The 24,636-nt window shown below is 40.2% G+C and overlaps 1 protein-coding gene across 2 annotated transcripts in view; it reads right to left on the reverse strand.

Annotated features, from left to right (window-relative positions):
- The window catches only part of aff2 (AF4/FMR2 family, member 2), a 237,628-nt gene that overhangs the window by 15,210 nt on the left and 197,782 nt on the right, over window positions 1-24,636 (reverse strand). The window contains exons 18-22 of one of the 2 annotated variants that reach the window (XM_036005808.1): window positions 15,067-15,310; window positions 12,419-12,540; window positions 8,695-8,758; window positions 6,386-6,522; window positions 307-378 (exon numbers count right to left, since the gene is read on the reverse strand). In XM_036005808.1, coding sequence (XP_035861701.1) covers window positions 307-378; window positions 6,386-6,522; window positions 8,695-8,758; window positions 12,419-12,540; window positions 15,067-15,310 — 639 coding nt within the window. Of the gene's footprint in view, window positions 1-306; window positions 379-6,385; window positions 6,523-8,694; window positions 8,759-12,418; window positions 12,541-15,066; window positions 15,314-24,636 lie in introns of both variants that reach the window. The other variant, XM_031280093.2, reaches the window with a different exon arrangement.

Raw genomic sequence — 24,636 nt, forward strand, 5'->3', positions numbered from 1 at the left:
ACTGACAAAATGCATTCCCTAGCCCCTTACCCTAACCTTAACCATCATAACTAAATGCCTAACCTTTAACTATACCCTAATCCTAAAACCAAGTCTTAACCCTCAAACAGTCCTTTAAAGTTGTGGGGTCCAGCATTTTAGCCTCACAAAGCTGCCGGGACCCCACAAGTATACTGGACCCCCGGTTTTTGGACCCCACGATTATAGTTAAACAAACACACACACACACACACACACACACACACACACACACACACACACACACACACACACACACACACACACACACATAAAAGAGAATCATACCACAACACAGCTAGCTTCTTCTCAGCGACGGAGGCTGAATGGCTGGTGAAGTTCTTCAACCTCATGGCATACCTGCAGAGGAGAGACGCTCATTACTCATGTGCTGACATTTTCACTGATTTATGCGCGTGAAATGTAAACACACTTAATTTCTCTCATTATAGCCAAGACATGGACACTCAAGGCTTCATTCTAATTACAAAATCAAGGTTAAAATCATTCAAGGAGCTGCTCTTTCTGAACAGAATGTAAAACAGTGACAGTTACGGCAGTCAGTGATTCATTTCTTCAGACAGCCAGCATCCACCCTGCTGAAGTGCCCATAGGCTAAGACTAGACAAGCTACAGGTCAGCTTGATCTGACTGTGCATCCTGTGGTTACTGACGAGGTATTTCAATCAATACCGTAGGGGGCAGCTGTTTCCTCCTGCCCCTAGTGACCCAGTGCCATTGCTTAGCGAGGTGGTAGTCTATATCGACGATGGTTCATTTACGGGATAGTTCCGGTGCCTCCGGGTGTCTCTCACTTTCCGCTTTCTTTTTGTTAAAGGACAATTCAGGCGCAAAACGAACCTAGGGGTTAATAACAGATGTGTACCCACTCGATCGCTCTCTGGGACATGTTTTCATGCTAATCGAATGTGTTTGTAGCTTGAAAAAAGCTAGCGCGGACCACTGATTAGCTTACAACGCTAGTATTCGGGGCACAGGGAAAGTAAAAACAAATCGCTATTCATACCACTAAAAAGGCTTAAAATATCACCACACTTCAACGGTAGCATAATGAGGGTCCCTAAATGTTAACCAAAGCATTGAGAACATTGCAAGTGTTTATTAAAAAGATAGTTTAGAAAGACAGTAGCTCCCAAGACGGCGGCCGCCTGTATACGAGAACGTGACTGTCTTTATAATCTATCTTTTTAATAAACTGTCTGTACACTTACAAAGTTCTCAGTGCTTCGGTTAACATTTAGGGACCCTCATAATGCTACCGTTGAAGTTTGGTGATATTTTGAGCCTTTTTAGTGGTATAATAAGCGATTTGTTTTTACTTTCCCTGTGCCCCGAATACTAGCATTGTAAGCTAATCAGCGGTCCGTGCTAGCTTGTTTCAAGCTACAAACACATTTGATTAGCATGAAAACATGTCCCAGAGAGCAATCGAGTGGGTACACATCTGTTATTAACCCCTAGGTTCGTTTTGCGGATTGAGCGACATTAACCGGAGCCTCTGATCAGCGTTGCATGCAAAAAAAAAAAAAAAGGGTTTTAAGGACAATTTGGATCGTGCCACAAGGCCGGCCTGCTTGGGTCGTTCTGGGAAGGATTGTAAAGATTTACAAAGAATATGTTTACTGCATTTCCTCTCTAACTGGGACGTTTTGGGACCGATTGGTGGGGGTTTGCTATGGACAAAATACACACGGCGATACACTGGTAAGAGCAAATTATGTTTAACCATGTATCAGCTAATTTAACCCTTGTGTTGTCCTCTCGGGTAATGAAAATCTGAAAACCAAAAAAAAACAAACATTTTTCGATGCTTTTTTCAACATTTTCGATGCCTTTTTTTTACGTTTTTGTCGCTTTTTTTAAAACATTGTTAGTGCCCTGTTTGACGCTTTTTTCAAAGCTTTAGTCTGCTGTTTAGTCGCTTTTTTCAATGTTTTTGTCACTTTTATGTAATTTTAGTCAACATTCTTTGACATTTTTTTAAACATTTTAATTGCGACGAGCGCTGCGTTGAACCATCCATGTTATTTTTGGGCAATTTTGTTAAAAGAAACCCACATTTCTGATATAGAAAACTTTGAAAAGGGGTCAGACTTGACCCGAGGACAACAGGAGGGTTAAATAGCTCACGTTACTATATTGTGTCAAGTTAACTTCATTTAAAATCGTATGTGGCGGGGTTTTTTTGCGTGGTGCAAATGTTCCACCAAAACAAGTTCCTTCCCGAGACTATTTCGCAGAGCCACCGTCGCTGCCTCCGGTGCTTAGCGCCGCCCAAGACGATTGTGATTGGTTTAAAGAAATGCAAACAACCCAGAGCTTTTTTTTCCTCCTATCCAGGAGTGTATGCTCCTGTTGCCAGACTCTCCTCTGCAGCACTGTGGAGACTGTGGAGGTTTTGGCAATGAGAGACTAGCGAGGTGCTTAATCAGTCAACATGAAATTCAGCAGTGACAGGTGAATCAAGGGAGAGGGGTAACACCTCTATACTTCATTGATCTCCGTAGGAAAAAGAAGTCTCGTCCTTTCTTCTGCTCCCTCCTCAGGGAGGTGAAAGGCCGGAGTGGCAGATCCGCAGCCCTGCAGCTGAGGGACCATTCAGTGTCTTGCTCGAGGACACTTCAGCAGGATGGATGAGTGCAGACAAGCAGGGCTTGAACCTGAGTCCTTCAGTTAAAGGATTCTCTCCCACTAACAGCACCCTGCTGTCAACCTGCCTGCTTTCAAAGGAAGCAAGTCATTTGTTATTCTCACGTTGCTCTCTTTAAAGTCACACTTAGTGACTCCACACACACTGGCAGTTCTGAAAGGCTGGAGAACAGCAGAGATCCTGGAATGCAACACTAGTTTAACTACGCTCATTAGCAGCCCTGCAGGTCTGTGATGCTTTAGACAGCAAAGATAAAAAAATAAAAAAAATAATCTATGTTGGAGAGTCCAGAGCTTCATGCTAATTAGGGTTTAGTTTTGAAAGTTTTGATTAGTCATTTTCTGTGGGCAGAGAGGTGAACATATGCAACCGCAAAATATTATTACGGCTAATGGTCGAACTCTACAACAGGTCAGTAAGGTTAGGCTGATAAGAGAGGTGTAATTTTCCACATATGAATCAATCTGATTTGGAAGCAATTATAGGGAAATGTGCCGAGACAGTGCACAAAGTAAGTACCCACTCATTTATTTGGGAAAGAATTACAGAACATAATAGCTGCATATCTGGGTAGAGAGTCACAGTTGTTGATTTCCAGAGAACTTTCCTCAAAAGAACTGCTAAAATCTGTATGACAGAGAATAATTTAAGCTACCTTAAATATTCATTTACCTTCTCCACTTTTCTTGACTTTAATATCTGCCTGTAAATTACAGCTATAGACAGACAGACAACACCATTTATTCCCTTGTTCAACTGACCAGCTAAACTAAAAAGGTGCTGCACCCATATCAGGCATTACAAAAACCAGCTGTTCATAATATATTTTTTTTCCATTGTTTGCTGGGGTATATTTGTGTGGACTGTTATCCCGAAATAAGTTGATTTTACTAGAAATGTGCGTGGAAACCAGTTGCCTTAAACCGTTTAAAGGACAATTCCGGCGCAAAATGAACCTAGGGGTTAATAACACATATGTACCGAGTCGACCGTTCTCTGAGATATGTTTTCATGCTAATCAAATGTGTCTCTAGCTTTAAACAAGCTACCGCAAATCGGTGATTAGCATGCTAACACTACCTTTCGGGGCAGATGGTAAATCGTTATTTTATACCACTACCAAGGCACAAAATAGCACTACAGTTCAACGGTAGCATAATGAGGGTCCCTACATGTAAACCGAAGCATTGAGAACTTTGTAAGTGTACAGACAGTTTATTAAAAAGATAGATTATAAAGACAGTAGCGTTCCATGTAGGGACCCTCATTATACTACTGTGGAAGTTTGGTGATATTTGAAGCCTTTTTAGTGGTATAGAAATAGCGATTTGTTTTTACTTTCCCTGTGCCCTGAATACTAGCGTTGTAAGCTAATCAGTGGTCCGCGCTAGCTTGTTTCAAGCTACAAACACATTCGATTAGCATGAAAACATGTCCCAGAGAACGATCGATTCGGTACACATCTGTTATTAACCCCTAGGTTCATTTTGCGCCGGAATTGTCCTTTAAGTTTTTACACAAGGTTAAACTTAACATGTTAAGTTGTATTAACCCAGAGCGGTAAGTTGATGCAGTAGACAAATCAAGTTTACGTTAGTAGTCATTACTAAAAATCATTAGTAAACATAAATGAGTTTTTTCTTGAGTCATGTTGTCTAAAATAAGCACGTTAAGTTCAACATACAAAGAAACATTACAAATATAAAACATTAGGCAACTTAATAATTTGTTCATATGAATATGTTTTTTTACTTTATGACCGTATGACTTTAAGATGAATGTATTTAATATATTTGTTCCAAAAAAACTAAAAGGAAAACAATCAACATAAAACATTGAAATCTTCCAACGTAATGTACTGCTTGGAAAGTTTCACTCAGGAGACAGTTACTAGTTTTCAATCTGTGTATATGATATGACCCCCGGGTCTTGGTCATGGTGCAACAATAAATGTAGATAAACATGAACACTAAATCAACCATACAAAATTAAAACCCAGATAACATAAATGCACACCCAAAACATTAACAGAACATTATTAAAACACACTTTAACTAGGACAGAAACTGTCTTCAGAACTTATTTATTTTCTTCCCATGAGCCTTTGCACTGCTTCAGCGCAGAACACATCAAATGCCCCTGCCCCTCCCATACAGAAACTTAAGATCCTTAGTTATCTCTGCTTCATATGATCTGTGCACTGCATACTTAAGCTGATTATTACAAACAAATAATGTGATTTAGTAATGAAATCCACAGCGCTGTGGAGGAGGGTCTGGCTAGTCTACAAAGCATTCCGGGATGGGAGAAAAATGTGCTCTGGTTTATTGGCATTTCTTTTAAAGGGGACGTATGCTTTTCTGTGTTTTCTGTCATATCTACAATGTTATGTTGGATTTTCATGTTAAACGTGGCCAAAACAAATAATGAGGTAAACGTATTTTAGACAAATCCCTGTGAGCTAAAATGTTCAGATTTCCAACTATTCTGAACACTCCGGTTTCAACAGTTTTTTCTACTCTCAGTTAAGTCTTACGCAACTCGAAGCCGGCCTGGCCTGCTGTGATTGGTCATCTGCTTCAAGTAGGCAGGACTGGAGTTTTTTTTTTTTAAGCCACTCCGGTGTTAACATTGTCGCAATTCCGGGTCACATTACTCCTGAAATATTTTCTGTTTATGTAGTATCTGGTTTAAAAGTTGCTATATTCTATTAAGTGTCCACTGCTAACTATAGTAGCTACATGGCTAACGGCAGTAAACAATGTCATCTGGGCTGCCAATGTTGTTAAATTCTCCCCAATTCTGGGTCGTATTACTGCTGAAACATGTCCGATTGGGTAGTGTTTTGTTCTGAAGCCTTTATCTGCGATTTTTTTAAGGTAGAAAGTGCTGCTTCGTTCCACTACACTCTAACGTTAGCATACTGCTAACTATTAAGCAGCTACATGCTAATGCGACATAGCTGTAATTTCGGCCAATGCTGGTCATTTCTCCTCAAATTCCAGTCACTTTACTGCTGGGACATGTCCTGTTGTGTAGTATTTTGGTTTAGAACCCTTTACTGGTGATTTTTCACGGTACAAAGTCCTGCTATATACTCCGTTGCAGTAGCTCCAGCTTCCACTGAGGTCAGCCCTATGTTCCCACAGTCCAATGGTCCCACAGCCCTATGTTCCCACAGCCCAATGGTCCCACAACCCTATGTTTCCACATTTCTAAGATTTTTTTTCACTGAAAATTAGGCCCTATGTTCCCACAGCCCTATGTTCCCACATTTCTAAGATTTTTCTTAAAATTAGGCCCTATGTTCCCACAGCCCAATGTTCCCACATTCTTTTCTCCTTTATCCTACATTTCCCTTCAATTTAAGCACTATCCTGCCCCACAGCATTTTTTAGGGTTAGGGTTAGCATTAGGGGGATAAAATCTGATACAGTTTATGAAAAAGGAAATGTGGGAACACAGGGCCTAATTTTGGAAAAGAAATCTTAGAAATGTGGGAACATAGGGCCTAATTTTGAAAAAAATCTTAGAAATGTGTGAACATAGGGCTGTGGGAACATAGGCCCTCCACTTCCACTAGTGAAACAAGGAGTGGAGGCTCCAGAGTTTCCAGGAAGCATTCTGGCCAATCGAGGAGGGATTAAAGAGACAGGCGCTCCTATAGAGCGTCTCATCCATCCATCCATCCAGTACCTGATCAGCTCCACAGTCTCAGAGTACATGGTATACGGTGATTTGGCCTCCAGCGGATCTCGCTCCATAGCATTTCCACACTCTATGAAGGAGAGGGCGCCGTCTGCGTAGTTCACCGCTTTACCAAATTTGTCCATCTGCAGATAGAGAGGACGAACACAAACAGAAAGGCAGACACATGAGTGACGGAGAAACAGCCGAAATGTGACAATGAGAAAAATGAAAAGAAACGCAGCAGAGGAGAGACAAAGAGAGAGAAGACATGAATGAGACAGAGACAGAAGAAACACTGTCTTAACAGATGCACGGTCGTCTCTTTGAATAATCTCCCGCTTAGATGCAAATCCCCAGATAAAGGCGAGGAAATAACGCGGAAACACAAGATAAATAAGTTAAATAAATCTCATTTCATTGCTCGGGAGGGGATCAGATAATTCTTTTGATATTGTATAATCTTGCAGACATCATCAGTCCTTGAATGCGATGTTCCCTTGGAGACAAATGGTGCAATAAATAATACAAATTATACAGTACAGTACTTGATATGAAATAGATTTTCATTCTTCGGAGAATGGCTGTGCGCACACTTGAGCAATGACACACACACACACACACACACACACACACACACACACACACACACACACATCTAGCCTGTAGATTGTAACATTGTGTGGTTTCAAATTATTTTCTTGCTATCTGTGCGTCTGTCTTCTCTTTGCCTCCTATATATGCCCGAGCATGGAGGTGTTTGTGTGTGTGTGTGTGTGTGTGTGTGTGTGTGTGTGTGTGTGTTTGTAATAGGGCTGGGTACCGAAATTCGATACTTTTAGGCACCGACTGAAATGCCCATGTCATTCAATCCCAAATTCCAATACGTAAATCAAGTTGAAAAGTTCAATTTTTTCAAGTTTAATTTTATTTATATAGCACATGCAAAAACAACCATAGTTGACCAAAGTGCAACAAGCTCAAAAACAAAATGAATAAAATACACAAAAAAATTCAAAATAAACAACAGTAAAGAAGCTGTCAAAACTCAACGTGAATTGAAAGCCAACGAAGAAGAAGTGGGTTTTAAAGTGCTCATATTATGCTCATTTTCAGGTTCATAATTGTATTTAGAGGTTGTACCAGAATAGGTTTATGTGGTTTAATTTTCAGAAAACACCATATTTTTGGCTCTGGTTTATTGGCATTTCTTTTAACCAATCATATGTATTTTGAGATGCTGGACTACAATGTGTGCCACATAAGTAAATGGACTGTATTTATATAGGCAGTTTATTGTCTAGTCTTAAAGACTACTCAAAGCGCTTTCACACAGTACAGCAACCATTCACCATTCACACACTGCGGCCGAGGCTGCAATACACTAATCATCAGATAAACATTCACACACCGTTGGCGCGGCATCAGGAGCAATTTGGGGTGCAGTGTCTTGCCCAAGGACACTTTGACATGGGACTGGGCCAAGGATCAAACCACCAACCCTCCGATTGGTAGACGACCACTCTACCACCTGAGCCACAGCCACCTAGCCTGGTCCTACCAGACTCTGGTACATTTCATTTGTACAGAGAGTCTGGCCACTCTCCTTTGACAAGTGTTAACTTCCTTGAAGGCGGATACTCTGTTGAAGTTTAAAACTATTGGATCTGCCATAACCAATCGCTAACATTTGGTCATGACGTATGTCATGCGCAACAAGAGGGGAGACCGACAACTATCGTCTTATATTTAGCATTAGCATCGCTAGCGTTAGCCTTAGCCAACTCCTTCACCACTAACGGAGCGAGCTGGAAAATCTAACTTTTCCCAAACCCCGTGGGGAGCAAAGATTGTTCTTGCTCTGGCTTTAACTTCTGGATTTTCGGCAGCGTTGCTGGCAACGGACCGAATGGCTTCGCTCGCATCTTTCTCGCGCACGTCCTAACGTCATCGTTGTCAGCCACTCCCTCTGTTCGCTGATTGGACCGCCAAATATTTGGCCAGAGAAAACCCGCGAATATACTGCAAACCCAGACGGAGAACTGAAGGGAAATGAAAATTGAGCGGAAGTACGTAGGAGGGCGGAGCCAAGTGTGAAAGAAACTGAAAAAAAGAAAGATGCTCCGTAATGTGTAATGTTGTAATTTATTTTTGTTAAAATGGATTTAAAAAAAAAATTGGTATTGAAAAAAGTATTGTTCAGGAACCGGTATCGACATTTTTTTAATGATACCCAACCCTAGTGTGTGTGTGTGTGTGTGTGTGTGTGTGTAACCTGTGTCTTTCAGTGATTGCAGAAAGAGTTGTGGAAGTCTTACCAAAGCGTCAGCCTTGTGCTTCAGTCTCTTGGCCTCCTGCATGTAGTAGTCTGCACTGTGGAATCTGGGAACAAAGGAAAAAGAACATAAATGGTATGTTTGCACACACGTCGTTTACTAACTAAAAATAACCGTGCAGAGTGATTTACATAATCACTGGCTACGAGTAGCTTGCAGTGAGTTATATACAGTAGCCTACTTAGACATACATACCTCCGGCTTAGTGCAACCTTTGTAAAACAACAAAACATGTTTCATGAATAATGTAGATACCCTTTGGGACAAATAAGTAACAAGATATATAATCGTTCCAGGTTTCAACACAACTCAGCCAGTGGTGAGGTAGTTACAGATATTTCCCCCCACCTGCAACACACTAACAGGCCACCATTTGTCCCATTAGTGTGTTGTTTTAAATCATCTAATATGCAGCATGATGATGGCTATCCTCTCTCAAATCAGAGGAGTTGCTTGAAAATAAGTTATTTTTAAGACATGAGAATGCATTCGAGGTCTTCATCGGTCTATTTGGTTCCTAGTTAGACCCCCTTGAAAAATGGTTTATCTCAAGGGGCTATCCTTCAATAAACTTGTAGTAGTTTCCTTAACCCAACCCAGGATCTACAGAAGAGGATTAGGGCCACATGTAAAAACATGTATTTGAGTTTAAATTCAGAATTCTGACTTTAAACTCAGAACTCAAATACATGTTTTCACATGTGGCCCTAATCCTCTTGCATAAGGATCTAAGTCCGACTGGGTCCTAGCTATATTCAGTCTAATCGGGTTAAGTAGGGTCCCGTTCTATTGTGGCCAGTCTCAGGTCCGTGTGTCAATGTCTTTTTTATTATTATTTGTTTATGGTGCAATACAAGCGATCAAAGTGAAAACACATACTGTATGACGCAATGTGTGTGTGTGTGTGTGTGTGTGTGTGTGTGTGTGTGTGTGTGTGCATGCATGTGTGTGTGTGTGTGGCTGGTTTTCTTGTGTGAAGGGCATATTGACACATGGGTAAAGTGTCAAAAACATCTGAGTGTATCTGGATGGACCTGCTACCAGTTCATGATGATCATGAGGTGTGTCGTAATCATTTCAGGAGAAAAAAATTGTTTTTTTGATTGAAGATAGTGTTGCATCATATAACGTTCGTTTAGCAGATGCTTATGTCAAAAGCGACAAGCGAAGGAGGGAAATTGAAGATGAAACTAAACATTTGGCCAAATGGGGCTCCAATCCTCAACAGACTTTCGTGTGAATACTTAGCTTCTTATGGATAAATAGGTAGCAAACAGAGCATAGTATAGAAGAACCAAATGACTGAGCATGACAGAAAGAAGCATGCTCAGTCAAAGAAAGAGCATTAAAAGTAAAAAAATTACTAAGAAAGCAAATAAAAAGAGCAAAAAGGCAGCCTTGCTTGGACAAGGCAAATCCAAATTCCCCAAACATCATCAGCAGAAACAAATCAGTCAACCCCCCCACACCAACAGTCCTAACCTGGAGCCAGAGTAGCGAATGGAGATGAGTAGTGTAGGAAAACTTGGGGAGGTTGAACACCAGATGTGCAGCAGCAGTCTAGACTAGTTGCAAAGGTCTGGTGGCAGTGTGAAGTGTAAAGTTCAGGGGGAGAGTGGCATGTATCGCTTATTCTCTCGGACAGCAGCTGCTTGGTAATTAGTGGAGCGTCACGTAGCTGTCAGCGTCGGGATTCTCTCTCTGTCAGGGTCTGTTGGGGTCGACAGCATTTCGCATCAGGTCCAATTATCCTCGGGTCCCTTTCGGATCGTGTGTTCAAAAATAAAATGCATCTCAGCTTTGGGCAGGTTTTCCAAGGGTCAATTGTGGATTGGGAACAAAATTCTGGACCAGTGTGGACCTCTAGAATGCCTTCCAATAAACATACGATCGTGGTGGAAATAATTAGTCCAGTGGTATTGCTAGTACTAGAGCTGTCAAGCTTTTCACTCACTCCCCCATCTGTCAGATATTTTAAATTAATTAAAGATTATTTTGTTGGCATTTTTAGGCCTTTATTTTTGACAGGACAGCTTGGACATGAAAGGGGAGCGAGAGGGGGAATGACATGCAGCAAAGGGCCGCAGGTCGGAACCTAATCCGTGGCCGCTGCATCGAGGACTGAGCCTCTGTATATGGGCGTGCGCTCTACCAGGTGAGTTACCCAGGCGGCCAATATATTTTTGAGTGTTTACATGGGAGGAGCAGTGCCCTCCCTCTGTTTTGTGCCATAAAGTAATCTCCTTTTGTGCCATAAAGCAACCCATCTGTCAAAATCAGTCTAGTCGGCCTCCATGAAAAATGCAAAGAAGACGAAGAGATGAGTTGACAGTAAAGTAAAAGTTGGTTGAATAAAGAAAACTCTGCTTGGTCTTAATTGAATATATTTAGTTATCTCAGAGAGAAGACTCATAGAGCATAGTTAACATAAGTCTTCTGATGCAAAAACAAGAAACAACATTCATACTAAGGGTGAAAAAAAAAAATAATTGTGTGTATCGTGATTCTTTTTTGCGATGATTTCTAAAATTGATTATTTTCCCTAGAATTGATATTTCTTATTTATTTTTTACCAATGATTCAGCTAAATATTTTCTGTTTATATGGTACCGCCGACGGCGACTACATCATATCCGTTTCAAGCAAAACAGAGCGAAAGCAGAAAATGCAGATCCATGTTATGTACTTTACCAATAAATAAATGTCAGACTGACTGACATGTGATGTGCATTCTTCTTAGAAAACAATTAGTTTTTTGAAAAATATATTGTCTCTAGATGTGTATTATTCAACTTTAGTTTTTGTTAAAGAAGGAAAAGAAAATCGCAATACTCAATACAATCCAATCCAAATCGCAATGAATGAAAATCACAATACAAGAAATAAGGACTAGGTATGGTGACTGAGAGCAGGAAACCAAGTGTGTGTGTGTGTGTGTGTGTGTGTGTGTGTGTGTGTGTGTGTGTGTGTGTGTGTGTGTGTGTGTGGGCGGGCGGGTGAGTGTGTGTGTGTGTGTGTGTGTGTGTGTGTGTGTGTGTGTGTGGGTGGTTGGGTTTGTGTGTCAAACTGTTTGTTGGTGTGTGTTTGAGTTTGTGTGTCAAAAATGTGAAAAGATAAATGTGGATGAGTGGGAATGAATGGTATATGTGGAGGAGTGGAAGCATTGAGAGTGTGTGGTTGGGCAGGTGGGTATGTAAAAGTATGAATATGAGCATGCATTAGTGTGGTTTAAGATTCTGTGGAGTAGAGGAATACTGTTACTAGTAGGAGTTGTACTCTGATTGGAGTATGACATTACACAATATGCTGGTATATGTATTACTTCTTGATGGAAATAATAAAAATAATTATAAAAAAATCACAATACAAATCGAATAGGCAACCATGTATCGTGAAAGAATCAAATCAGGACAAAAGCATATCATCCCAGCCCTAGTGTATACGGTGGAACACTCAAGACACGCTTCCGTGTAAAGAGGCCTGCTGTCTCCTCGCACAGGAGATTGAGGGGATTACTTATACAAACATCAGGGAGTTGCGTACAGACTGCAACGTCTTATTAAAAACAATATTGATTAGATAAAAAATGTATTTATAAATCATTCTGCTAACAGACTTCACAAGCATCAACTAAGAATCTATCGCAGTAAACATGTGTGTAATTGTGCACACCGGTGTGAATGATATACAATATATTTCTACATACGTGTCGCTAAATGAGAGTCTTGGCCTGCGAGGTTCAGCAGGTTCCGACCACGCCTCTGAATCTGACTGTCCGTTGGCATGGTAACCATCTCCGCTGGGCTTCTCGCTGTGGGTATCCACTTCCTGAAGTAGAGAATGCATTAAATCCACGGTTATGGTAGTATTGCAATGGGTGGCTTTCATCAACCAGCTGATTATTGTTGGCTTCTCATTCACGGTGACGGATTCACTTTGCCAGTTGAATGAACAGTCTTGCAGTCACCGTTATAAGTATGGTTGGGTACCGAAACCCAGTTCCACTATGGAACCAGTTCCTACGCAACCGGTAGGAATCGGACCGGATTAGAACGCAAATTTCAGTTCCACCTAATGTATTGACTAAAATATTTTCCCTCTGTCGCTCCGAAATGGACGTAAAAATATCACCCTTTCTCTGTAGTCTACTGTTAGCTAGCTACCATAAATGTAGGCTACTTTTAAAATGCCATATTTTCCCTCTGGGCTCACCAAAACGGTAAAAGCATATTAACCATTCACTGCACGTGATCGCTAGTGAACATATTACACTTTTTCAGTTTTTCAAGAATCGGTTTAGGAATCGGAATCGTTTTAAAAGTACCGGTTCAGCATCGGAATGGTAAAAATCCAAACGATACCCAACCCTAGTTATAAGTAGAAGAATGAAACAAAACGTGTGGGATGTGGTTAAACTGACCCAACTGTCTCAATCACAAAACGATTGTCCTGAAGTCATTTGTAGACACCACCGTACGCTTGGTGTTTAAATTCACTCTGCAAACCCACATGACGAAGCTAACGGGCATTTTGCAGTTTAAAGGTCCCATAACATTAATATGAGTTCCCCCAGCCTGCCTATGGTCCGCCAGTGGCTAGAAATGGTGATAGGTGTAAACCGAGCCCTGGGTATCCTGCTCTGCCTTTGAGAAAATGAAAGCTCAGATGGGCCGATCTGGAATCTTCCCTTTATGTCGTCATAAGGGAAAAGGTTACCTCCCCTTTCTCTGCTTTGACCGCCCAGAGAATTTGGCCCGCCCATGAGAAAGAGAGAGACATAGTGGCTTGCAAACAAGTGAAGCATGGCAGTTGGTCAAGGCCACACCCCCACCCTCCACCTTGCCCCCCCCCTCTCTCCTCCTCAATAGCATTTAAAGCTACAGACACAGAAATGGCACATCCTAAGGAAAGCTCATTGTAAGACTGGCTCTAGTGGCTGTAATTCTGCACCAAGGCTGAATTTCGGGAAAGAGACTTCAGATACAGTATTAGGGGACCACTAAGACCATATAAAAGAGACTTCAGATACAGTATTAGGGGACCACTAAGACCATATAAAAGAGACTTCAGATACAGTATTAGGGGACCACTAAGGCTTATATAAAAGAGACTTCAGATACAGTATTAGGGGACCACTAAGGTCTATATAAAAGAGACTTCAGATACAGTATTAGGGGACCACTAAGGCTTATATAAAAGAGACTTCAGATACAGTATTAGGGGACCACTAAGGCCTATATAAAAGCATCCAAAAAGCAGCATGTTATAGGACCTTTAAGTTCCTCAAAACAGAGAACTTCTGAAACTTTAAATGGAAATTGTACAATTTCTTTAAATGTATTAATGTAATTTCATAAATACTTCACAACATTAAGTAGTTTCCTGGGAGCTTTTCTTTATTGAATGTAGCGCTTTATGCATCTATCCATAGCCTGCTACCGTAAAACAAAGCCAGTGGTGGAATGTAACTAAGTACAATAGTCAAGTATTGTACTTCAGTAGAAGTTTGCAGTACTTATTATTTAGTATCTAGTATTTCCATTTTATGCTACTTTATACTTTTACTCTACTATATTTCAGAGGCAAATATTGCACATTTGTATTACTTACTACATGTATTTGATAGCTTTAGTTAATACTTTGCAGATTTAGATCATTATTACACAATATAACTAATAACTAATGTTGAGGTACTATAGGTTGAGCTACCCAGCAGCAGTATATACAGTAATTAAAATGAGTCCCATCTTTACAGTGATTAACACATAAATGCATCACTACTATATTATATGATTCTGAAATGGGCTATTCAGAATAATGAGTACTTTTACTTTCTGTACTTTTAGTGATTTTTTTAATACAAATACTTGTACTTAAATTTGAAATGGATTGACTTTTACTTGTAACAGTCTTTTTATACTGTAGCATTGCTACTTTCACTCAAGTAAAAGATCTGAATACTTCTTTCACGTCTGAACAAAACACTTATTTTAGTGCCTTTGGCTCTTAAAACTCCTGAAATTGCAGGTAAGGAAATATGACTCACATCGGCAGAGATGTGTCATGCTGTAGATTCTTACTTTTTAAGCATGGCAAGTCACTAACTCGAGTTATTTTTGGAACAGTGTCAGTGTCAAGTGAGCAACTCAATTTTGCAAGAAGAAAATGCCACTAGCCTACTCTGACTCCCACATGGTGTATTCTAAAGTGTGGACAATGAAGTACCAGAGTCAAAAATCAACCAAGTTGTCATCATTTATAGTGTAAGTCCAGAAGCCCTATCTCTTGAAAACGCGGTGTATTATTTTAATAAGAACACGTTTGCTTATGTAAATGGTGACGTGTAACACTTACACTGCCATTTCTCGCACGTGATGACGCCTTGCCTTCCCCTCTCCTGTGTCTGTGTGAGGAAGAGGAAGAGGAAGTGGAAGAGGAAGAGGCCGAGCAGGGAAGCATCCCAGCGGCGGTGGCGTCCTGACTGAGAGAGGAACTGTTGTCACAGGTTCGTTTACGAGGGGGATCGTCAGAGAGGGGGGACAGGAGGGGGGGGAGCAGCTTGTCATCACGCCGTCGAGACTGCTTCCTGTTTAGGGAGCTACTGCGCGCACACACACACACACACACACACACACACACACACACACACACACACACACACACACACACACACACACACACACACACACACACACAAAAAGGACACAGCAGTGTGATTATTCATTTATTTATTGTAACTATTATATTATCTTTCTACTATGTATTTAGGATATGTGCTCTAATTAGTTGCTTAGGTGTGCCTATTGCTAAAGTGTGACTGTTGTTTCAATTAACACCCTGCCACCACTGCTTAGAGGCATGTGAGGATGAGAGGTGTGAGGCAGCGCTGCAATTCCCATTGGTTGCTAATATAGTGGTTGTTTTTCAGGTCATACATTAGTTAAGAGTATGGCTTGTTAAAACTTCTCCATAACATCCCAAAACAAAGGATCACACAGATAACCTTGACTATAAGGGAAATAATCTTAGTTTTTTTTTCAATTGCTAAAACACAATTTTGCAAACTAGGCTGGTTTTTATCAAAACTACTTAACACAATTCACAAAACTACACACCCAAACTGCAAAATACCTCATATGTCCTGCAAAAAGAAGCACTGCAACCAAAACTACATATACAGTAGCATTATCAAAATCAAACTTTTGCACCAAATGGCACACACATTCATATTACCAGATTTCTGTCTAACCAACTACACACGGCCATAATGAAAAGCAATCTCATCTTTAGTTTGCTTTGCCATAATACTGAAATAGTTCAAATTGTAGAAAATTCTATAGATTGTTCACATGCACAGAAATATTTGCAGATACACACACGCTGTTTTTTTCACCAAACAAGTCAGAGCAACATATGCACAGTAGATATATTTACATTGGACCGAACAAAAATATGCTCACAAAAAACAGTAAACTGTAAAAGAAAATTACAGAAAAAAAAAAAAAAAAAAAAAAAAAAAATATATATATATATATATTACATATTATATAATATATAGTATAGTATAAAATATTTAGGTGCTCACCTGTGGTCCATAGTGCTTACTTCCTGATTGAAGTGGTAACAATTAAAGGTGCACTATGCTTTCCTGCATGACGTCACTTCTGTTGACATTTCAAGTCAATTCAAAACAAAACAGAGCAATCTCGCCCCTCCCCCCATGTTTCCGTAACTGTCATGACTAACTGACTAGCTGTCACTAACCCCCACCCCCTCCCCCAACCATCTTGTCGGTGATTGGCTGGAGTGGTTTGTTGTATTTTGGTGCCTAGCCTGTGCCTCTAGTGTTTGTTTGACGTTTACGACCCCTGTGTTGTCTCCCGAGACCGGGCTTTTTCACAGTGTGTTCAGGGGGCAGGGAGCTAGCGGATCAATAGTACGGAACGCATAGTGCACCTTTAACCATTGAGGTGTTTGGCCAGGTGGCACATATATTGGCCAATTAGCTCATGTAGTGTCATTTTGAATGGCAGTGTTTTGAAATGGCAAACATGTGACTTTATGTCAGATTGTTGTTTCTTATGCAGAGAACCGTGTTCAGTGCATTTCAAAAGTGCCATTTTGAATTGCAAAATGTGTTTTAGACTCTTGAGAAGAGGTTTTGCTCTCTGCGTGTCAGTTTAAATAATTGTGCTATGCATGTCATTTTAGTGTGTTAGCAATTGGAAAAAACTGTAACAACAACAAACTATAACTGACAAATTATCAGTTATGACTTGTTTAACATTGCCAGAGGACTGCACAATCTCAAATAAAACACCACCAACACCAAAGCCCCTGACGCATCAAAGTACCTCATCATAGCACAGAAAAATGAATGTATCCTAAACCCACAAATGGAATATAAAAATACACGTATATAGGGCTGCACAATATATGGTTTTATCATCATCACAATATCAACTGGTGCAATAAACACATCGCAAAAGGCTGCGACGTATCGCGAAAGACAAAATATCAGCAGAAAACTGCACTTTAAAATGTAACAGTTGTTCTTTTTATTCAATGTTCAATTTGTTCAATAAAAGAAAGTTGGAAATTATTTCCTTTCATTTGTTTTAAATTCATCAAGCAGTTTGTTGTATTTTAGCAGAATACAGAAAGCAGCAGTACACTGAGTAAACTTTAAAGTAACACTAGAGAACTTTTCCCACTTCGGTCCCCCTACAGGTTGGAAACAGAATTGTCCATTACATTACACTGTCCAGTTCATTCGAACTACAGATCCGCTACCCGATCTGGCAAACTTGCATAATGTAATGTAATGGACAATTCCGCTTCCAACCTGTAGGGGCACCGAAGCGGGAAAAGTTCTCTAGTGTTGCTTTAATATCAGTTTATTTATCGTAAGTTCTATCGATATCGGGATATTTAACAATGTTATCGCATATCGTGCAGCTTTAACATTTATTATTCATATCGTTATAATGTTTATCCTTTACGGTGCTACCCCATGCCCCTCAATTAACAGAAATACTGTACATGTGCGTTGGGGATTCGGCTGCAATCAGATTTTAACTGCTGGCAGTCTTGGAAAATGGCTGCATTTAAACAGGTTAAGTGGTTTTCAAATTCTGTGCAAACATGACATCCACTTTCTATATTACTGGATCAATAAGTTACCCTTTAAGTCCTCCTGACACTGGTTTGTCTTGCTCCTAAGAAACAGACCAAGCGTCAGGGTCCTGAGGTCCTGCTGTATACCTGCATTGTTCTTCTGTTCTGTACTGTTCTTCTTTTTTTAAAGAGCTGGCCCTCCTCCATTCTCAATCCTCTGAGCTGTCCTGTCTCCTTACCCTCCAACCAAACTCAAACTCCACCTAGCTCGCCTTAAACTGCTGTTGGACTTTTTCCATTGACTTACTTCTTCGCCATCACAATATTTCATCCACTTTGTCAAAAAAAAAGGTACATTCTAAGGCACCCTACTCCTGAGCTAACAATGTCTAACTATCTTGAGACTCCATTTGCAGGTGCTGAATTATATTATCCTTCTAAAATTGTTGTAGTTCTGCCTTCCCTGCTAGAGCATCGACGAGTATTCCCTCAGCTGCCTTATTGTTGCTCTTGTGACTCATATTGTTTGCAACACAACAGATAATATTTTTATGTTTTTCCTCTGCCTGGAAACTCTGGGGGTTTGATGCAGCGAGAAATATTGCTGAGCTTGCAGAACAACGCCGCGGGCCCCGACATTAGTGATAATATACAAAACCAGGGAGACAAAGACTAATTAGTTGCTGTAGTGCGTGAGTGAATATGTGAGTTATGTGTGTGCGCTTTTGTGTCTGTGTACAGCATAATTGATGTGTGTCTGCGTTTTGTGTGCACGACTATGCTAATTTGGTGCATGTGTGTGTGTCTATCCTTAAGTGGATGCTTGTGTGTGCAGGAAAGCATGTGAGAGCTCTCATAGCTCTTTTAAAGGGTAATAAGTTAAGACTTTTACAGCCTCATAGCACAAAATGACCACAGTATATCTGCCAAATATTCCTCTGGAATACATTTCCAATGACTCAACAGTTACTTGCCAGGTGGGAAGATTTCTGGCTCCAAGTCCAACTGAACTCAAACTGTTGTTTTTTCCGGTCTGCTATAGCATACGCACTATCTGCTCTGTTAATGACGTGTCCTGTGTTCTCCTTTGAGAAAAAGTCAGAAACCAAAAGGGAGACATTTATTTATTCTTAGGGCTGTAAAAAGGGATGCAACGATTTATCAGCAGAACATCGGTATCGACCGATATTCGCCTCGTTGACTGCCATCGGCCTATCAGCAAATAAGTTGGCCTTTGCTGATTGCAGCGGACGATGTTTATGTGGGTTTTTTTGCGGTCGGAATCAGACAGCAGTCAACTAGCAAATGCTGCTACTGCAGCTGCTGATTCTGAGAAGAAGCCACTGACAGGTAGGGCTGAGTATCGTTCAAAAACGTTCAATACCGGTACTGATACCGATACCATGACTTTGATACTGGCTCCTAAACGATACATTTTTTTGTTTTCTAAACCAATTTAATAAAACAAAAAGAAATTACAACAGTATGGCACAAATCTTTTAATGTACGTGAGCCCCGTCTCTGTGCGTAATGTAGTTTTGCTGCCAATCAGCAGCATTATTAGATCTTGGTAGAAGCATGCTGCATGCTTATTGGCTGATGGACGCTGATGAGATTTACTCTGTAGGTACTGAAATTGGGTATTAAATGAAGAGGCATTTTTCGATACTCTAAACTAAGGAGGCAATTAAGTCGGCGTCTAAAAATTGTTGAATTCGGTACCCAGCAGGGCTGCACAAAATGATGAAAACATGGGGTATGCGATAACGATATTAATTGCGATAATACTTGCGTACGTGTACCCCTAGGGGTACTTTGGAGGACTGCAGGGGGTACGTGACATTTTTTGCAAAATGTTTTTCAGTTACAAGGCTGTAGTGACTTCTACTGGCTTTTTTTTCTCCAAGTTTGTCGCTTTTTTCAAAGTTTTTGTCTCTGTTTTTGAAGTATGTCACCTTTTTTTTGAAGGTTTTGTCGCTTGTCTTGACCTATTCCTGCCTTTCTTACTTACTTTTTTCTACTGTCTTTTTTTCTTCTAAGTTTTTGTCTCTTTTTTTTTCAGTGTTTTTTCTTCTTTTTTCAAAGTTTTTGTCACTTTTTTTGAAGTTACTCAAAAAAAAGTTGTCACTTTTGTCACCCTAGTGTTACCTTCCTTCTTTCTACTGTTTTTTTTTTTTTTCGAAGTTTTTATTACTATTTTCGACCAATTCTTTCCTTGCTTCTTTCTTTCTACCGTCTTTTTCCAAAGTTTTGTCGCCTTTTTCCATCAGCATTTAAATGTTTTCCAGGTGCAAGGCTGTTTAGTAAATCTATCGCTGACATTGCTGTATTGTTCCTCTTTATATAGACTTTTCTTTTTCTACCAAAAAGTATTTGCGCTGGTTAGGGGGTACATGGCTTAAAAAAACTGTTCAAAGGGGGAACATTATTGAAAAAAGGTTGAGAACCACTGCATTAGATGACCCATACAGCCCAGTCGTCGCCATTTTGCTGACGTCTGTCTCCCCGAAACCTACAGCGTCATGGTCACACACATTCGTGAGCTACTGGCTTGTGTGAGAATACTTAACCTCCCGCCGGCACAGTGGACCGACAAAGATTTGAACTTGATAAAAGCAGAGGAAAACTCCAAGGATAATATATACATTTTGTATTGCTTTTTTAAAATTTACATTTAATTTATGTCTACCATAATGTTTTGTTTGGCTATGGAGCCTAGATTGTCAAAGATTGTCATTGAGTAGCTAACGTCAGTTGCATAAAAAAGCAAAAAGGGCTTTTTAAACAGTCCTTTTTCATGTAAAAGGATATATTAAAGTGCCCATATTATAAAAAAAATCACTTTTTCTGGGATTTTGGGTATTTTGTGTCTCTGGTGCTTCCACACGCATACAAACTTGGAAAAAAAAACACCCATGCTGTTTTGAGTGAGATACGGTTTCTGAATGTATCCTGCCTTCAGTCTCCGGGTGAGCTGGTCAAAATCTGCACGGCTTTCTACGTCATTGGTTGAAACATTTGGTGTGTGCTAACCACTTTAGCTTATACCACATCAGCTAGCTGTTTCTCCAACTTCGGTCAGTACAAGGCAGGATTAGCCGGGAGATTTCTTCTAAACGAGGGCGCACTTCCAACTTTGCGTGGAATACCTGCAGACGAGGGACATGTAAGTAGTTCTATACAATTTCTTTTGTAGATTAGGGTGAACTCGTGTGTGTTGTAGCAGTGTTTTGCTATTGAGAACGAGGTGGCTAACCGCTAGCAACTCTAGCTTCTAGCTAGTAGCTACTGTGCAGTTCCTAACTATTGCGCATGTGTGACTCCCAACAAAGATGGAACAGAAGTGAGATGTCTCACTCTGTAGCTAAAACAGAGCGCTCAACACACAGGGTGAAAAGAGGAGCTGCAGCAATGTGCAGTACAACAAAAATATGGTGTTTTTTTGAAAATTAAACCATATAAAACTATTCTGGTACAACCTCTAAATACAATTATGAACCTGAAAATGAGTATAATATACTATAAAGGTTGTTTCATACATTTTTATGATTGAATTTGTGCTCATTCAATTATGTGCAATGAAGGGATTGATGACTTTAGACCAGTTCAGTCATTTTTTATAATTAAGATTTCTTTGTTTCCCTGTCACAAAAAGGAAAACAACAACAATACATCAGTATCGGCTAAATTGTTATTTTAAACATCGGTATCGGCCCATCCTTAGCTGTACCGGTTTGTGTATTCGTGCCGAACCGTCACAGTATGGGGGTTAAGGCCCAGTGTATGCATCTGTACGCAGAATACACGATAGGGCTTCTTGAAAAATGGTCAATATTGAAATCCAGATTATTTAACACAACTACTCATTGACTTTTGCAAAGATGTTGCATTTATTGAACTTTAAAAACAGTGAAACGGTTGAACAAATCAACAGTGAAAACACCTTCAATTGTGAAATTTCCCTTAATACTTTTCCCGTTTGAACTTTTTTCCCCATTCAGAACATAAGACAAAATAAGAGTTGACTTGCAAAACATAATGTGCAAAATAATTGTTTTTCTCGATTTCATGTTTTTGTGGTTGTTAGGAGCCAAATCGTAATAACGAAACGAAAAATGTAACAAATGCACAGCCCTAACGGTATGTAGATTGATGCACTTATGTAGAACCAAAGTGCTAAGTTAGCCGTACGCTGTTGGCAACATTTGCCGAGGTTAGCACAACAAGCTGATAGATAGAGTGAGAGGCAGTCACACTATGAAGAGCGCTGGAGCTGGAAGTCCCGTCTGCGGGTTCCCGGTCAGCTACAACAGCAACGGAGAGGCTGTTGTGTCTGCTGTTGTGTCTGCGTGTGTGTGTGTGTGTGTATAACATTAAGACAAGGAGTGTCAGCTTCACCGTTGTAGAGTATGTGAGTGGAAACACAATGAACATGCTAACACACATTTGACGGCATCACTAGTGGGATAATAAATGTTTAGGTGCTCTGAATCAGAGCTGGGCGATATGGAGAAAACCAAATATATATAATGTATTTTTTTACCAAACACCTTCATAACGATATTGCGACGATATTGGTTGACAATTGATGCTTTCACAAAATATTTACACAATGAGATTTGTGATAAATGATCATCAGTAATGTGGATATAATGACTGAGTGGGTAAAGGCAAATAATAGAACAGATATACAGTCTGGTAAGTTCAGAAAATGACATCACTTTACTGTAATTCAGCCTTTAAAACCAGGAAAAGACAACACTTGTGTCATATATTACGATATCCAAAATTTAAGACAATATTTAGCCTCATATATCAATATAATATTGCTATATTGTCCAGCCCTACTTTGAATGTTTAAATATAGGTGAAAGGTGAAGGCCAAGGTGAAACTAATTGAATTGTTGAGTTGTGAATATGTTACAGTCCATTCTGCGAAAACTCTGAACAAAGCCTCTCTCATCTGTTTCAAATGGTATCATAAAATGGTATCATAAATTGTTATACTGTTTTCCTTCCTGAAGATTTATCTGTGTGAACCTACCTTGAACCAATCCTCCTTTCCTATGGCGCCTCTTTCCTATTTATCTACTTTTTATCGAAGTGAATGGATTGCCTGTTAGAAAATGAATATTTCATGTGTGTCTCAATAAACCTTTAGGACATTGTGAACTGAACCCTGCTTGCTGTCACTTTGTTCTCCACAAAACAATCGTGATTGGATCGTTGCATTTTCGCATTTTCAATATCATAGCATGCTTTTCAGTTTTATGGCCTGGATAGCCTATGGACCTTTTTCCACTGCAGACATTTTGACTTGTCATAGTAGGAAAAGCACAGCTGAAATTGATAACCTTAACGATGGCTCAATTCCATCAAGTGTCCCAGTAAGCTATTTCAGTGAGTCAGCATGCACAACACCAGGGCCTCTCCTAAGTGGAATGCAGCCATCATTAATGGTTTTGAATACACCTGTGCTTTTCCTACTATGACCAAGGGGGTAAGCGAGCATCCGGAAAGCGTACCTCCTATGGGGAGATTCTGAAGCTAACAAGCCATCTCCTTCCACTAGCATTCCATTGACTCCCATTCATTTTGGCGTCACTTTGACAGCGAATAACTTTACATCTGAAGCGTTTAAAGGCTCTAGTTGTCCATTGTTTATTTCTAAAGAAACACGACAATGTATAAAAGGCTCCATTACCTTGTATCTCACGTTATGTGTTTTTGATCATGATTGGGAATGACTGAGATTCCTCTTGGCACAGCTACCAGAAGACTTACAACTTTCAGACAGGTTGCTCACGTCACATCTACGTCGTCAAGCTCAGTTTGAGGCTGCGCAGTAACGCTCAGCCATCACCGGAAAAGTGCTTCTAAATGACTTCACTGGTCTCCGTCGAAGTCTATGGCGTTGATGTGTCCATTTATTTCACTGTCTATGACTATGACATGTCAACATGTCTGCCGTGAAAAAGGTCTCTAGTGACCTGTTGCCTTTTGGATTTATTCAGTGTTCGTACAAAGTGTTTGAAATGTTCTTTAGTTTTATAATGAAAATAGTTCACCCAAGTTGCTAGTGGGTGAAATGCTACGTCAGTCCCCAGGATTTTGTCTGTTTTAGACACTTGCACTGTTGTGTGGTAAATAAATATAAATAACAGAATCCTATTGCATTTCATTTCCCCCCGCTGTACCAAATTTGCATCGAACTGTGACTTTTGTGTACCCTTACACCCCTAAAATTTATATTTTTTGGTTTCATGGTGAATAAGACAAAGTCCCAATAAGTCGGCGTGTTCCTTTAAGACTATTCATGGCCCTAACTGAAACTTCATATGCGCAAATGCTCAACAAGCAAAGGTAAAACAAAACTCTCCAGGGCTAAACACTCCACCATTAACATGTCTTTTCATGTTATCTGTTGTCAAAATAGACCTGTCTGATTAAAATAGGGTGATAATAGCTGTCAAAAGTCACGGTTTGCAAATTGCTGAATGCCACATCACGATGTCAGATCATCGACTTCACAGCTTCCATAAAAAGCCTCTTAGATGATAGACAGACACCCGGAGACATCTGCCGCACAACGTCATGGGTTCAAGTCCAGGTCACCCCCCCTCTCCCTTCCACCTTTGCCCGCTGTACACGCTTTGATAACGCTGAGGTGCAGTATAAAATATTTCCTCTTTAGCTGTCACGTTGAGGCTTATTTAAAGCGACAGCCGAGCTTAGTCTGTTTTTAATAATGCTCGTGGAGAGCTGAAATTCAGTTTGTCAATCCCGTGTCACAGTGTGGATCAATTC

This window comes from Sander lucioperca, chromosome 1 (assembly GCF_008315115.2).
Source record: "Sander lucioperca isolate FBNREF2018 chromosome 1, SLUC_FBN_1.2, whole genome shotgun sequence".
Classification (NCBI taxonomy): domain Eukaryota; kingdom Metazoa; phylum Chordata; class Actinopteri; order Perciformes; family Percidae; genus Sander; species Sander lucioperca.